We start from the raw sequence: 16,216 nt of genomic DNA on the forward strand, positions 1-16,216 counted from the left end.
TAAATAATGGTGTGGAAGGCAAGTCCTAACATATCACTGCCTTACATCCCGATAAAAACATATATATAAAAATAATTTATATATTTATTTTGCTTTGTCGCTGTCTCCCGCGTTAGTGAGGTAGCGCAAGGAAACAGACGAAAGAATGGCCCAACCCACCCACATACACGTCCACACATGCAAATATACATACCTATACATCTCAATGTACACATATATATATATATAGACACACACAGACATATACATATATACACATATACATAACTCATACTGTCTGCCATTATTTATTCCCATCGCCACCTCGCCACACATGGAATAACATCCCCCTTCCCCCTCATGTGTGCGAGGTAGTGCTAGGAAAAGACAACAAAGGCTCCATTCGTTCACACTCAATCTCTAGCTGTCATGTAATAATGCACCGAAACCACAGCTCCCTTTCCACATCCAGGCCCCACACAACTTTCCATGGTTTACCCCAGACGCTTCACATGCCCTGGTTCAATCCATTGACAGCACGTCGACCCCGGTATACCACATCGTTCCAATTTACTCTATTCCTTGCACGCCTTTCACCCTCCTGCATGTTCAGGCCCCGATTGCTCAAAATCGTTTTCACTCCATCCTTCCACCTCCAATTTGGTCTCCCACTTCTTGTTCCCTCCACCTCTGACACATATATCCTCTTTGTCAATCTTTCCTCACTCATTCTCTCCATGTGACCAAACCATTTCAATGCACCCTCTTCTGCTTTCTCAACCACTCTTTTTCTTACCACACATCTCTCTTACCCTTTCATTACTTACTCGATCAAACCTCTTCACACCACATATTGTCCTCAAACATCTCATTTCCAACACATCAACCCTCCTCCGCACAATCCTATCTATAGCCACGCCTCACAACCATATAACATTGTTTGGACCGCTTTCTGAGATAATGTTCTCACCTTCCACACATTCTTCAACACTCTCAGAACCTTCGCCCCCTCTCCCACCCTATGAATCGCTTCCACTTCCATGGTTCCATCTGCCACCAAATCCACTCCCAGATATCTAAAACACTTCACTCCCTTCAGTTTTTCTCCATTCAAACTTACCTCCCAACTGACTTGTCCCTCAACCCTACTGTACATAATAACCTTGCTCTTATTCACATTTACTCTTAGCTTTCTTCTTTCACACACTTTACTAAACTCAGTCACGAGTTTCTGTAGTTTCTGACCCAAATCAGCCACCAGCGCTGTATCATCATTGAACAACTGACTCACTTCCCAAGCCCTCTCATCCACAACAGACTGCATACTTGCCTCTCTCTCTCCAAAATTCTTCATTCACCTCCCTAACAACCCCATCCATAAACAAATTAAACAACCATGGAGACATCACGCACCCCTGCCACAACCCAACATTCACTGGAAACCAATTACTTTCCTCTCTTCCGACTTGTACATATGCCTTACATCCTCGGTAAAAACTTTACACTGCTTCTAGCAACTTGCCTCCCACACCACATATTTTTAATACCTTCCATAGAGCATCTCTATCAACTCTATTATATGCCTTCTCCAGATCCATAAATGCTACATACAAATCCATCTGTTTTTCTAAGTATTTCTCACATACATACTTCAAAGCAAACACCTGATCCACACATCCTCTACCACTTCTGAAACCACACTGCTCTTCCCCAATCTGATGCTCTGTGCATGCCTTGACCCTCTCGATCAATACCCTCTGATGTAATTTCCCAGGAATACTCAACAAACTTATACCTCTATAATTAATTCTCAGGCACTTCACCGTGAGCCATACGTCATTGAATATCCTCACCAACCAATCAACAACACATTTACCCCCTTCTTTAATAAATTCCACTGCAATACCATCCAAACCTGCCACCTTTCTGGCTTTCATCTTCCACAAAGCTTCCACTACCTCTTCTCTGTTTACCAAACCATTCTCCCTGACCCTCACTTCACACACTACCTCAACCAAAACACCCTATATCTGCCACTCTATCATCTAACACACTCAACAAACCTTCAAAATACTCACTCCATCTCCTTCTCACATCACCACTATTTGTTTTTACCTTCCCATTAGCCCCCTTCACCGATGGGATGGCCTTGATTAAGGTTACAGCTGCCCGTATCATATCAGCTAACTTAAAAAAAAAAAAAAGTAATCACCAAGATAGTAGTGAGGTGCTGTCCCTCCTTTTGGCCTGATCTGATTCCTCTCTCTTTTTCTTTCTACCTCTGCTCTTTGGTAATCTCTATTCCTCCCTCAGTATGTCAGCTGTAACAAACACTCTTTTGAAACCTTCTTTCTTAGGAAGAATACTTACCTGCTTAAGAACCTTAGTGCTACACATCCATAATGAATGTTAGTCTAAGTGGCCTTCCCCTGGTGTTCTGTTTGTATTTCCCCACTCTCTTAACTTCTTTCATTTCTCTTCTTGACCCTCTTACATACATTCTTTGAAGTAACAGCTGGACCTTGTGTCCTATGGCTAACCTTTCCAGCCTAAAAGGCCAGTGAGGACTTACATCTGGTTAATTCATGGATTCCTTTATCTACACAGTGACCCATCTTTCTGTTATCTCTTACTGTCTTGCAATGCCCTCTTTGTTATCTCTCCCTCCTTTTTTAAGATTTGTATTTTCATTGCCTCATAGCTGTCTTGAAGATTCAGTAAATACCATATGCCACTACTTCCTAGTACATCATAATTTAGATGTAATTCTTGTAATGTCTCCATGTTACAAGTTATAGTGTGATCTGAGGGACATGAGTGCCCATGTACTTAGCCCCATACTCTTAATGCTAGGCTTTTTGCTCCTGGGGCATAATAACAATCAAATAATAATATTTTTGCTCCCTGAGAAATAAGAACTTGAATAATGATATTGATGTCATAAATGATATTGACCCTTTGACTCTTTCATCTATTCATCACAGTTCTCTGACAGTATCTATTGCTTCCTCAATGGCTCGACATAATATTTCATTATTTCGCCCATCTGTTCAGGATCTTAGGCACATTGTCTTCTTCCCTTATTTCAAATGATTCTCATCAACAGTCATCTTCCACCTTAAAATCATATTCCTGGTTTTGTCTATACCTTCCTATATGAGTACACATGCTGAGTACATCCTCCAGATTTCAAATTTTGCAGTCATTCTCCATCACATACTGCTTATCATGTCCATCTCTTTTTATCTCTGGCATATTCAATTGTCCTCAATAAAAATTTTCAGGTTCTTCAATTTGTCCTATCGATCCACATCTAGTGTTCTGTAGGACTTTTCATGATTCCTAGCAATATCATTCACCTTTTTAACCTTGCCCTCCAGGTGGTTTGTCCTGAGAAGCTCATTTACCTTATCCGTAATATGGGAGCTATCAGCTTTCAGGCATCCCATTCAGAAAACCCTAAAAATCAATATCGGAGTCTTCCTTCACTGTCTTGTTCACACATTTCATCCTTACATGTACTCCAATCTTGTTTAATTTTCCTACGATGTATTAGTACAGGCAGCCTTGCAGATTAAGAAACACTTATCCTAGTTAAGACTGCTATACCTGTTCTGGCTTATGTATCCTTGCTTGACTGATTCACATAGGATTATTGTTTTACCCTTGTGCTCCCCGATATCCAGAATAGTGGTCTGTTGGTCTTATATTTAAAAAAGAATCAAAATATGCCTTCCCAGATGTTTATTGGTACAGTTAAAGGATTCCTAGTTACTACTAATCTGGTCTATTTTCATCCTTGTTAACTCTTTTGATTGTATCACTGAACCCTAGAATACTGGCCTTGCCTCTAAATCTACTTCTTGTTTTTGATTAGTGTAAGTCATGTGGGCAATTCAAAACACTCAGGAAGGTGGATTTCTTAACCAACAAATATAGCATCTGATGCTCAGTGGCATCTGTATACACAACACTCAAAAATGTTAGCTTATGTTTTACAACTGATTTTACTCTTTCTCCCATAATTTTCAGTGCTCTAAAAGCTGTCTAGGGCCCTATCTAAGTCCTCTTCCTTCCCCATACCTGCTAAAGTACATGTATGCCCTCTTTACAGTAACTCTGAAATTCCATGATCTAATCTGCAAACTCTGCTGCTGCTGAGGACAGTGTTTGTAATTAACATTTGTGTGTTAAAGAAAGTTTTACACTCATGCTACCCTGTCTCTTAACCCTGTTATTATGTACCAAGCATACTCCTATATGTGTACACACACACACACACAGCTCAGCCTAAATCAAGTAACCATTTACATACCACCCCTAAATGGGTGATGAACACCTGGGTTAGGAATGACCTGACGGCCATGCCCAGGATTTGAACCCATGCTGGCCAGACCCTGGGTAGGTCTGTACTGAGTCATGGTCAGTAACACTAACCACTATACCATAGAAGCCTGTGTGTGTATAAACTAAAAGCCATGCATATCAAACACTGAGGGTTTCAATATATTCTATTCTATCACTTTCAATTATCTATCTATTTTTTCAATAATATCAAACAAGCTTAGTAAAGCATTTCACTGAAATAGTACATGCCCTTAATTATGACAACCATTACTAGGTATAGTTGTCTAGGCGAAGACAGCTGTAGATCATGCTTAAGGTCAATATTCAAGGCTATTGCCATAAATGTACATAAAATTTTGACAATATTCATTTTGGGCTAAGTGGCTTACAAAGAGTTGGATTGCAACAAGATTTTTGGCTCTCACTCCTAGCCACACCCCTTACCCTCAGTGTTATAGCTTTCTTTAGTATGGAAAAAAATAACGAGTTTCATATAATGAAGAAAGATTATGTACTAAAATAAAAACTGAAATGAATATATATAAATATCTTGCATTGTAATATCTTATATAACAAAAGCCAAACTACACTGCCACATTCCTAAAGGTTGGCAGTGTTTACCTCACCAAGTGAAACTTGAGTCAAGCATCTTGCCCATTTGATGCCAATACCTTCATATCACACTTCGTTGTCTATAAATCATAGCTGTAGCCACCCCATAGAACTGTGAGTGGATTTTGTGATAATGCAGCTCATGAGAATAATTCAGAGTTTATTCTATTGGAACAAATGCTTTTTTTTTTGCATTTCATTATGTTCTTTAAAATGATATTCACATCTAAATTCTTCACATGATGAAAAAGTTTTATGACTGACATTTAAAGTGAGTGGGATAGAGTTAGGATGAGAGATACTTCACAGTTAGAGAAGTGAGGTAAACAATGGCCTCCCTCATGACCACAGCCCTGAGGAGGAAGTATACAATATTTATGGCTGGTACAGCCCTCCACCTACATTATTGCCTGGCTCCATGTTACTGGTGTCGATGGTGCGGTAGATGCCAATGGGAATCTCACAGGTTGTCGAGCAAAGCTTCTGGTACAGCCGGCCATATGTCCGGATCCACAAGTCCTGTTTCCCAATCTTCATCTGAGGCAATACATTACAGGTTCTTAATGTTTATGGTTTTGCCAGGTTTTGTTATCGTAATGTGCATCTTTTTTTCAATGACTGTATCCACAGAAGCATACAATACAGATACACATACAGAATTTCACACAGACATTAAGAGGTGGGGTCTCATGAGCACAGAATCCCCTCTCCACATTGCACAAACAGGTACAGAAAGCAGATAATCACATAAACACAAATTTAAGAGGTTGTATAATAGTGATAATGTTCAAGACATGAGGCCCCAAAGTGTAACACCTACTCCCCGCAGAATACAAATAAGTAATTTTACCCAAACGAATACAAGCACACAAACACAAAACTGTCTTATAGGAATTACAGTTTAAATTATGAAGCCCAGTGAGTGAAGAACTCCCTTCCTGTACTGTACTGTACATATACATAATTACACAAAATATGCATTCACCACATAACATATATATAATATTTTTTATCATACTTTGACGATGTCTCCCGCGTTAGCAAGGTAGCACAAGGAAACAGACGAAAGAATGGCCTAGACCACCCACATACACATGTATATACATAAACACCCACACACGCACATATACATACCTATACATTTCAACGTATACATACATATACATAAACAAATATATGTAAATATATGGTAAAGTGTGTGGAAGAAGAAAGTTAAGAGTAAATGTGAATAAGAGCAAGGTTATTAGGTACAGTAGGGTTGAGGGTCAAGTCAATTGGGAGGTGAGTTTGAATGGAGAAAAACTGGAGGAAGTGAAGTGTTTTAGATATCTGGGAGTGGATCTGGCAGCGGATGGAACCATGGAAGCGGAAGTGGATCATAGGGTGGGGGAGGGGGCGGAAATTCTGGGAGCCTTGAAGAATGTGTGGAAGTCGAGAACATTATCTCGGAAAGCAAAAATGGGTATGTTTGAAGGAATAGTGGTTCCAACAATGTTGTATGGTTGCGAGGCGTGGGCTATGGATAGAGTTGTGCGCAGGAGGATGGATGTGCTGGAAATGAGATGTTTGAGGACAATGTGTGGTGTGAGGTGGTTTGATCAAGTAAGTAACGTAAGGGTAAGAGAGATGTGTGGAAATAAAAAGAGCGTGGTTGAGAGAGCAGAAGAGGGTGTTTTGAAATGGTTTGGTCACATGGAGAGAATGAGTGAGGAAAGATTGACCAAGAGGATATATGTGTCGGAGGTGGAGGGAACAAGGAGAAGAGGGAGACCATATTGGAGGTGGAAAGATGGAGTGAAAAAGATTTTGTGTGATCGGGGCCTGAACATGCAGGAGGGTGAAAGGAGGGCAAAGAATAGAGTGAATTGGATTGATGTGGTATACCGGGGTTGACGTGCTGTGAGTGGATTGAATCAAGGCATGTGTATGGGGGTGGGTTGGGCCATTTCTTTCGTCTGTTTCCTTGCGCTACCTCGCAAATGCGGGAGACAGCGACACAGCAAAAAAAAAAAAAAAACATACATATACATACACAGAAACACACATATATACTTTCTTTTCTTTCTTTCATACTATTCGCCATTTCCCGCCTCAGCGAGGTAGCGTTAAGAACAGAGGACTGGGTCTCTGAGGAAACATCCTCACCCGGCCCCCTTTTCTGTTCCTTCCTTTGGAAAACCAAAAAAAAAATGAGAGGGAAGGTTTCCAGCACCCCGCTCCCTTCCCTTTTAGTCGCCTTCTACGACACGCGGGGAATAAGTGGGAAGTATTCTTTCTCCCCTATCCCCAGGGATACACATATATACATATGTATATATTCATACATATGTATATATTCATACTTGCTACCTTCATCCATTCCTGTGGCTACCCCTCCATACAGGAAATAGCCCCCCCACCCCCTACAGCAAGGTAGCATCATGAAAAGACAAAAAAAGGCCACATTTGCTCACACTCAGTCTCTAGCTCTCACGTGTAATGCACCGAAATTACAGCTCCCTTTCCACATCCATGCCCTACAGACCTTCCCAGATGCTTCACATGCCCTGGTTCAGTCCACTGACAGCACGTCGACCCCAGTATACCACATTGTTTCAATTCCTTGCACGCCTTTCCCACTCCTGTATGTTAAGGCCCCGATTACTCAAAATCTTTAGCACTCCATCCTTCCACCTCCAATTTGGTCTCCTGCTTCTCTTTGCTCCCTTCACCTCAGACACATATCCTCTTTGTCAATCTTTCCTCTCATTCTCTCCATGTGTCCAAACCATTTCAACACCTCCTCTTCTGCTCTGTCAACCACACTCTTTTTATTACCACACATCTCTCTTACCCTTTTATTACTTACTCGATCAAACCACCTCACACCACATATTGTCCTCAAACATATCATTTCCAACAAATCCACCCTCCTCCATACAACCCTATCTATACCCCATGTCATGTAACCATATAACATTGTTGGAACCGCTATTCCTTTAAGCATACTCATCTTTGCTCTCCGAGATAACATTCTTGCTTTCCTTCACCCCCTCCCCCACCCTGTGATTCACTTCTGCTTCCATGGTTCCATTTGCTGCTAAATCCACTCCCAGATATCTAAAACACTTCACTTCCCCAATTTTTCTCCTTTCAAACTTACATCCCAATTAACTTGTCCCTCAACCCTACTAAACCTAATAACCTTGCTCTCGTTCACAGTTGCTCTTAACTTTCTCTTTTCACACACTTTTCCAAACTCACTCCCTAACTTAAGCAGTTTCTCACTCCAATCTGTCACCAGAGCTGTATCATCTGCAAACAAGAACTGAGTCACTTCCATGGCCCTCTTATACCCTCTCTCCAAAACTCTTGCACTTACCTCCCTAACCACCCATCCATAAATTAAACAACTACGGGGTAATCACACACCCCTGCTGCTGACCAACATTTACTGGGAACCAATCACTCTCCTTTCTTCCTACCCATACACACAACTTACATCCTTGGTAAAAACTTTTCACTGCTTCTAGCAGCTTACCTTCCAAACCATATACTCTTATGACCTTCCACAAAGCATCTCTATCAACCCAATCATATGCCTTCTCCAGATCCATAAAGGCTACTACAACTCCATCTGTTTTTCCAAGTGTATCTCACACACATTCTTCAAAGCAAACATCTGATCCACACATCCTCTACCACTTCTAAAACCACAATGCTCTTCCCCAATCTGATGCTCTGTACATGCCTTCACCCACTCAATCAATACCCTCCCATATAATTTCCCAAGAATACACAAGAAACTTTTGCCTCTTCAGTTTGAACACTCATATTCATCCCTTCTGCCTTTGTACAATGGCTCTATGCATGTATTCTACCAATCCTCAGGCACTTCACCAGGATCCATATATATATTAAGTATCCTTACCAACCAATCAACAACACACTCACCCCCTTTCTTAATAAATTCTATTGCAATTCCATCCAAACCTGCCACCTTGACAAATTTCATCTTCTGCAAAGCTTTCATTACCTCTTCTCTCTTAACCAAACCATTCTCCCTAACCCTCTCACTTTGCACACCATCCCAACCAAAACACCCTATATCTGCAGCTCTATCATCCAACACATTCAACAAACTTTCAAAATACTTATTCCATCTCCTCACTTCAACACTACCTGTTATTACTTCCCCATATATTACTTTCTCATATAATTATTAACCTAATACATGCTTAAGATGCAGCAACTATGGGGTAGGGATGATGGAGCTCCACTTTAAGCTACACAGTATATATACAATAAACAAATTTTTTTACAATTATTCTAACCATTTCAGTCTCTCAAAAGGAAAGATAGTGGCATACTTAATCCCTGCCCCAGGAGCCACTTCTACCTTTATAAGGCTCCTGCAGCACTCAGGAAACTGGCCACATCCACTGGTCAAGACCCCAGATCATAAAATGTGATGCAAGTGCAACCGAGAACAAGTGCTTAGTGTCTTTGTTATGGAAGTTACATAATGAGCATGAGGGGTCTTGGGATATGTTGAAACATTGTTAGAATGGGTGAAGTTCAAAGTGTAGACCGGAAAGTGTGACTCATATTTGTCTGGGAAGAGTGGCTTCTGATGCATGTAAGTCTGGTGGGTTGGCATGTAGATGTTTAAAGCTTGTTGGGTAAGTGTCAAATGCTTTACTGATGTATATAGACACACTGTGCAGGAGGTGAGCTGTCATTTATTGAAGCCATCTAGGGTAAGTTGTACGAGCTTAGTATGAAGTATGATGGAACGGCGTTTGGGTATGAAACCATGCTGTGTGGATGACACTGGGATGTTTTGCTTGATTCTGCTGTGAATCAGTTTTTCACAGAGTTTGGATATTGAGGATTGGAATTAAAAAGTTCTGTAAGGCAGTAGGAGGAAGAGTTGTTGGGTGCTTTAGAAGGTTTCAAGATTAGTATCACGTTGGCAAATTTCTAGATGTTAGGGATTTTGCTAAGTAGCCAGAAGTGTCTGAAGATATTTCTAAATACTTGGACTGCAAATGGGTTTAAATGTTTTATGTGCAAGGGCAAATGAGAGTTGGGGTGAGAGACTATCAGTAAATTTTAGGGAGAATAAAAAGATGTTCTGGAAGGAGGTAAATAGGGTGCGTAAGACAAGGGAGCAAATGGGAACTTCAGTGAAGGGCGTAAATGGGGAGGTGATAACAAGTAGTGGTGATGTGAGAAGGAGATGGAATGAGTATTTTGAAGGTTTGTTGAATGTGTCTGATGACAGAGTGGCAGATATAGGGTGTTTGGGTCGAGGTGGTGTGCAAAGTGAGAGGGTTAGGGAAAATGATTTGGTAAACAGAGAAGAGGTAGTAAAAGCTTTGCGGAAGATGAAAGCCGGCAAGGCAGCAGGTTTGGATGGTATTGCAGTGGAATTTATTAAAAAAGGGGGTGACTGTATTGTTGACTGGTTGGTAAGGTTATTTAATGTATGTATGACTCATGGTGAGGTGCCTGAGGATTGGCGGAATGCGTGCATAGTGCCATTGTACAAAGGCAAAGGGGATAAGAGTGAGTGCTCAAATTACAGAGGTATAAGTTTGTTGAGTATTCCTGGTAAATTATATGGGAGGGTATTGATTGAGAGGGTGAAGGCATGTACAGAGCATCAGATTGGGGAAGAGCAGTGCGGTTTCAGAAGTGGTAGAGGATGTGTGGATCAGGTGTTTGCTTTGAAGAATGTATGTGAGAAATACTTAGAAAAGCAAATGGATTTGTATGTAGCATTTATGGATCTGGAGAAGGCATATGATAGAGTTGATAGAGATGCTCTGTGGAAGGTATTAAGAATATATGGTGTGGGAGGCAAGTTGTTAGAAGCAGTGAAAAGTTTTTATCGAGGATGTAAGGCATGTGTACGTGTAGGAAGAGAGGAAAGTGATTGGTTCTCAGTGAATGTAGGTTTGCGGCAGGGGTGTGTGATGTCTCCATGGTTGTTTAATTTGTTTATGGATGGGGTTGTTAGGGAGGTAAATGCAAGAGTCCTGGAAAGAGGGGCAAGTATGAAGACTGTTGGGGTTGAGAGAGCTTGGGAAGTGAGTCAGTTGTTGTTCGCTGATGATACAGCGCTGGTGGCTGATTCATGTGAGAAACTGCAGAAGCTGGTGACTGAGTTTGGTAAAGTGTGTGGAAGAAGAAAGTTAAGAGTAAATGTGAATAAGAGAAAGGTTATTAGGTACAGTAGGGTTGAGGGTCAAGTCAATTGGGAGGTGAGTTTGAATGGAGAAAAACTGGAGGAAGTGAAGTGTTTTAGATATCTGGGAGTGGATCTGTCAGCGGATGGAACCATGGAAGCGGAAGTGGATCATAGGGTGGGGGAGGGGGCGAAAATTTTGGGAGCCTTGAAAAATGTGTGGAAGTCGAGAACATTATCTCGGAAAGCAAAAATGGGTATGTTTGAAGGAATAGTGGTTCCAACAATGTTGTATGGTTGCGAGGCGTGGGCTATGGATAGAGTTGTGCGCAGGAGGATGGATGTGCTGGAAATGAGATGTTTGAGGACAATGTGTGGTGTGAGGTGGTTTGATCGAGTATGTAACGTAAGGGTAAGAGAGATGTGTGGAAATAAAAAGAGCGTGGTTGAGAGAGCAGAAGAGGGTGTTTTGAAATGGTTTGGGCACATGGAGAGAATGAGTGAGGAAAGATTGACCAAGAGGATATATGTGTCGGAGGTGGAGGGAACGAGGAGAAGAGGGAGACCAAATTGGAGGTGGAAAGATGGAGTGAAAAAGATTTTGTGTGATCGGGGCCTGAACATGCAGGAGGGTGAAAGGAGGGCAAGGAATAGAGTGAATTGGAGCGATGTGGTATACAGGGGTTGACGTGCTGTCAGTGGAGTGAATCAAGGCATGTGAAGCGTCTGGGGTAAACCATGGAAAGCTGTGTAGGTATGTATATTTGCGTGTGTGGACGTGTGTATGTACATGTGTATGGGGGGGGGGCCATTTCTTTCGTCTGTTTCCTTGCGCTACCTCGCAAACGCGGGAGACAGCGACAAAGTATAAAAAAAAAAAAAAAAATGTGCAAGTTCATTACGTTGTCAGGACCTGAAGCAGGAGAGTTCTTTACAGTTCTGATTATACTGTTTGTATCAGTGAAAGGAAAGGAAGAGTGGGCAGTTGATTCTGGATGGATCATGTGTACGTTTTTCATGAACTTCTGGCTGGATCGTGTATGTTTTTCATGAACTTCTGGCTGGATCTTGTGTACATTTTCTATCAACTTCCTGTTAAGGTGTGAGGTTAGTTTGTGGCTGCTTCTCTGGTTGTGTTTTGCATGTTCTTTAGGAGAAAGGATTTCATTAGAATGGATCAAGGGTGCTTCAAGGAGGCTGTATTGGTGTTATAAGAGTGGATTTTCTTTACTGTGTATCAGAGTTGGTTGCTTTGGGCCTTATGGTCCATTTTTGAGGAGTGCCAGTTTTTAGTTTGTCTTTCAATCATTAGGTCTGTGATGGTGTTATTTAGAGTATGAATTTGTTCTCTGGTTTCTGTTATGGTGATTGAATTTGTCTGAGCTGGTTTCTTTGCTTTATAAGGTGTGCAATTTGTGTGGAGAAGTTAGGAACGTATTTCTTTCCATTCTCTTGTGATGTGTGGTTTTAGCTTGCTTGCTTGGAAATATTCATAAAGTTTGAGGTCATATGGGATATCACTTATACTGAAATTTTGGAGCTTTGTATGAAGGCTGGCCAGATTGTTATGTATTTTGTGTAAATCTTTCTGATGGTCATGTAATTTGGGTGGGCCTGAAGGAATGTTATCAGGATAGCCAAATGGTCAGAGGACAGTTCTTGCAGCATGTTTCAGTTGGTCCATATGTGTAATGCTGGTGAGCAAAATGTTAAGTCTGGCAAATTCAACTGCTGGAGGTGTGAGTTGGGAGTTCTGGATGGCTGGTTTAATCACTTGAGGATAATGAGATGTTGCATTTGGTATAAGAGTAGTTCAACACAGATATCATGGGTGCGTGTTGAACCAGGTGGAATGGTGGCTGATGAAATCTCCAGATCCAGGTGAGGGTATGAGGGTATGCTGGTTGGGTTTCATAGTTGGGGAGTATATCTGAGGGGTATATGTGGAGGATGGAGGTATGTAGGTATTAATTATGCTGTAGTTAGCACTGTTGCTGTAGGGCATTGTTACTGCCTGTGAGCTGTTTTGTGTCATCAGTGGTGATAGTGAAAGGTGTGGTCTGGTGGGCAAGTGCAATAAGTCCACCTCCTTGTCTTTGTTGTTTGTCTTTTCTTATGGCTGCATAGTTGTAGAAAGGTGAGGGGATAGATATGGAGGTGTCTGGATTCTACGGTGAGGGCCAAGCATGTCATGTTCTCTAAACTGAGTATTTTTTGCTTATTTTTTCCAATACCAGAAGTGTTGAGTTGCATGATGTTTGTCGCTGGGTTTCTGTGGAGCAGAATGGTTTGTCTGTGAAGTGTGAGAGTGAGCATTTTGTTCTGTTTGATGTTAAGTATTTGTGCTGGAGGTGAGAGGATGAGACACCAAAGACAGTGAAAAAGCAGGTTCTGCAATGTCTGGGGAACCAAGAAAATAAATAGTGACTAGCATATCAACTAGTGGGACGATGACATCATCACAGAGTGGACAACCATGCTGTACGGGTGCATTCAGAAATGTGTAGAAAGAATGCCTTTAAGGGCAAAGATGGGTGTGTCAGATAGTAAAGTAGTCCCATCAGTGCTATAAGGATGTGAGGTGTGGGTCTTAGACTTAAATGTAGAGAACAGGGTAAATGTGTTAGAAATTAAATGTTTTGGGGTCAATATATGGTGCAAGGAGGGTTAATTGAAGAAGAAATGATAAGGTAAAAAAGAGGTGTCACAGTGAAAGTATTTCTGAGAAAACTGAGAAGGTGCACCAAAATGTTTTGGACGCACGGAGAACATGAGTAGGGAAAGGATTATTCAAGGTGTATACATGTCAGAAGTGGAAAGAACAAGGAAAGGAGGGAAACCAAGGAAGAGGTGGTAGGATGGAGTTATATTCTCTCTAATGGTTTGGAACTTTACCATGTTGGAGGGTTCGAGGCATTGATGAATGGAACAGATTGACTGAGGCCATGGTTACTGCAAACAGCATACATAAATTCAAAAGGCTGTATGATAGTAAAAAATGTTCATGAGATGGTGCCACATGAGTGTAAAGCTCTTCCTCCATAAAGTACAAAAAGATAATTACAAACAGGTAATTACAGAGCAAACAGGAGTGATATTGTTTACTGGGGATGATGTGCTATCAATAAACGGAATCAGGGTATGTAAAACAGTCAAGGAAGCCATGTCTGTGGGACCTGGTTTGGTGCATTGTACATGACAGCTAGAAATTGGGTGTGTGTGAACTGGGCCATTTATTTGTCTGCTCTTGATGCTACCTCACTAATATGGGAAATGGAAAACAGGTATAGAAAAAAAAGACTATGATAAGAGGATGAGATGCTGTTGGACTGGGATGGGAAGTGGATGGATCTAAACTAGGCTTCACTGAGTCATCCCCCAATTCCTTATCCAATTCACCAAAGGTTGTCATATTACAGGTAAGGCAGATGAAATGTTATGGACACAAGGTGCTTCTGAAGTGAGATGGGGCTGAATGATTCCCTATCTTTGTCACCTGCTGAATGACCTGATTCAGCAACTACTTTTAAATCAAAGGTAATGCAGACTTTCCCTCATAACCCTCGAATTTCTGAATGAAGTATTGGCATAGGCTTACTTTTGCTTAAAATCTCATATGGCATTCCCTAAAAGTAGTCATGTCAAAAGATCTTTGACCATCATTAACCTCAAAGCAGACTTCTTCCTTATTGCTAATGAATGTCATGGTCAGCATCATTTTCTAAAATAAGCTAGATTCATCCACACTAAACATGTACAGTATTGAGGTCTGTAACTTCCTTCTAATTACTTTTTCTGTAAATGCACACAAATACCAAGTAAATTTGAGGTGCCTTTAATGTTCCCTCCAGACATTAATATCCTTACACTTACTTTGGGTGTGGTGAATAATGGGGTAGAATTCAACACAAAAGTACTTTGCCAGTTGGCATGATAAAAAATAAATGATATTTTGTCAAAGATCACCATAATATCCATGATAAGCACACAAATGCCTTACAATAGCTGACATATTTCATTGATAAAGGAAAAAAGCACTTCTAAAAACTGGAAACTTCTCTTCTTGTTAAATCTTTTGTCACTGAAGCATACATGCCACAAGTTGATTCCATGTAACCTAATTCTAAAGAGTCGCAATTCGAAAATCATGCAAGTCAGGGTATAGGTGTACATAACCTCTGCCTATCTAATTTGATGAGTGTTGGTTTGTGAACGACTTTATGGTCATCTTTGTTAATAAATATTCATGGATGCTTAAGTGAATGAGATTATTATGTTCATGTAATACAGATAGACAAAAATGTTACGTATCATACAAATACATGCTAAACATGAAAGATTATGACAAGGTAATTCAAGACTGAAGTGCAAATTCATTTACATCTGTTGCATACCATATCAGTAAAACTGCTGAGACGAAACAGCTATCAGTCACTAAAACCATGCAGTTACAATACAACCCTCACTAATATGATTTTAAATCTAGAATATTGAGTGAAATATTTCTGTTAGAAACTATCTTATCAAGCATTTTTACGTTTTATCTATTAATGGATTCTTGACTATCCATCAAGGTTTATTAGAATTACATGGAATGATACTTCCTGATGCCCCTCAAAAGTTACATTCACCACAGTATCACACTATTTCCAATCCACCTATTCTCCAATCATAACTGGGTCTTGTCTTCACCCCTACGTGTAATTATCTTCTCTCTGCATTTTGCTCTGTTCTTCCTGCTTTTTCCAAAACTCATCATCCTTTTGACACAGGAGATCATAATCAACTACCTCCCCAGTAGTGTCCTTTGCAACAATGCTGTAATGCAGCACAGCACTGACCCCAGCTCCAGATCCAACCCTCAAGGAAAAAAAGTATGAGTGTGTGTGTGTGTAAGGAGAAAGTTGGGAATAAATGTGAATAAAAGCAACGTTATCAAGTATAGTAAGGTTGAGAGATAGGCTTGTTGGCATGTGCATCTAAATGGAGAAAAATTCAAGGAAGTGAAGTGTTCTAGATACATGGGCATGAACATGACAGCAAATGAGACCATGAAAGTGGAAGCAAGTCATAAGGTCTGCGAGTGCTGAAGAATGTGTGGAAAGA

The 16,216-nt window shown here is 40.7% G+C and overlaps 1 protein-coding gene across 1 annotated transcript in view; it reads right to left on the reverse strand.

Moving 5' to 3' along the window:
• Positions 1 to 16,216, reverse strand: part of SLO2 (slowpoke 2) — a 1,142,188-nt gene that overhangs the window by 86,490 nt on the left and 1,039,482 nt on the right. Inside the window, 1 exon segment of the mRNA XM_071691568.1 lies at positions 5,341 to 5,475. Coding sequence (XP_071547669.1) covers positions 5,341 to 5,475 — 135 coding nt within the window.

This window comes from Panulirus ornatus, chromosome 50 (genome assembly GCF_036320965.1).
Source record: "Panulirus ornatus isolate Po-2019 chromosome 50, ASM3632096v1, whole genome shotgun sequence".
Classification (NCBI taxonomy): domain Eukaryota; kingdom Metazoa; phylum Arthropoda; class Malacostraca; order Decapoda; family Palinuridae; genus Panulirus; species Panulirus ornatus.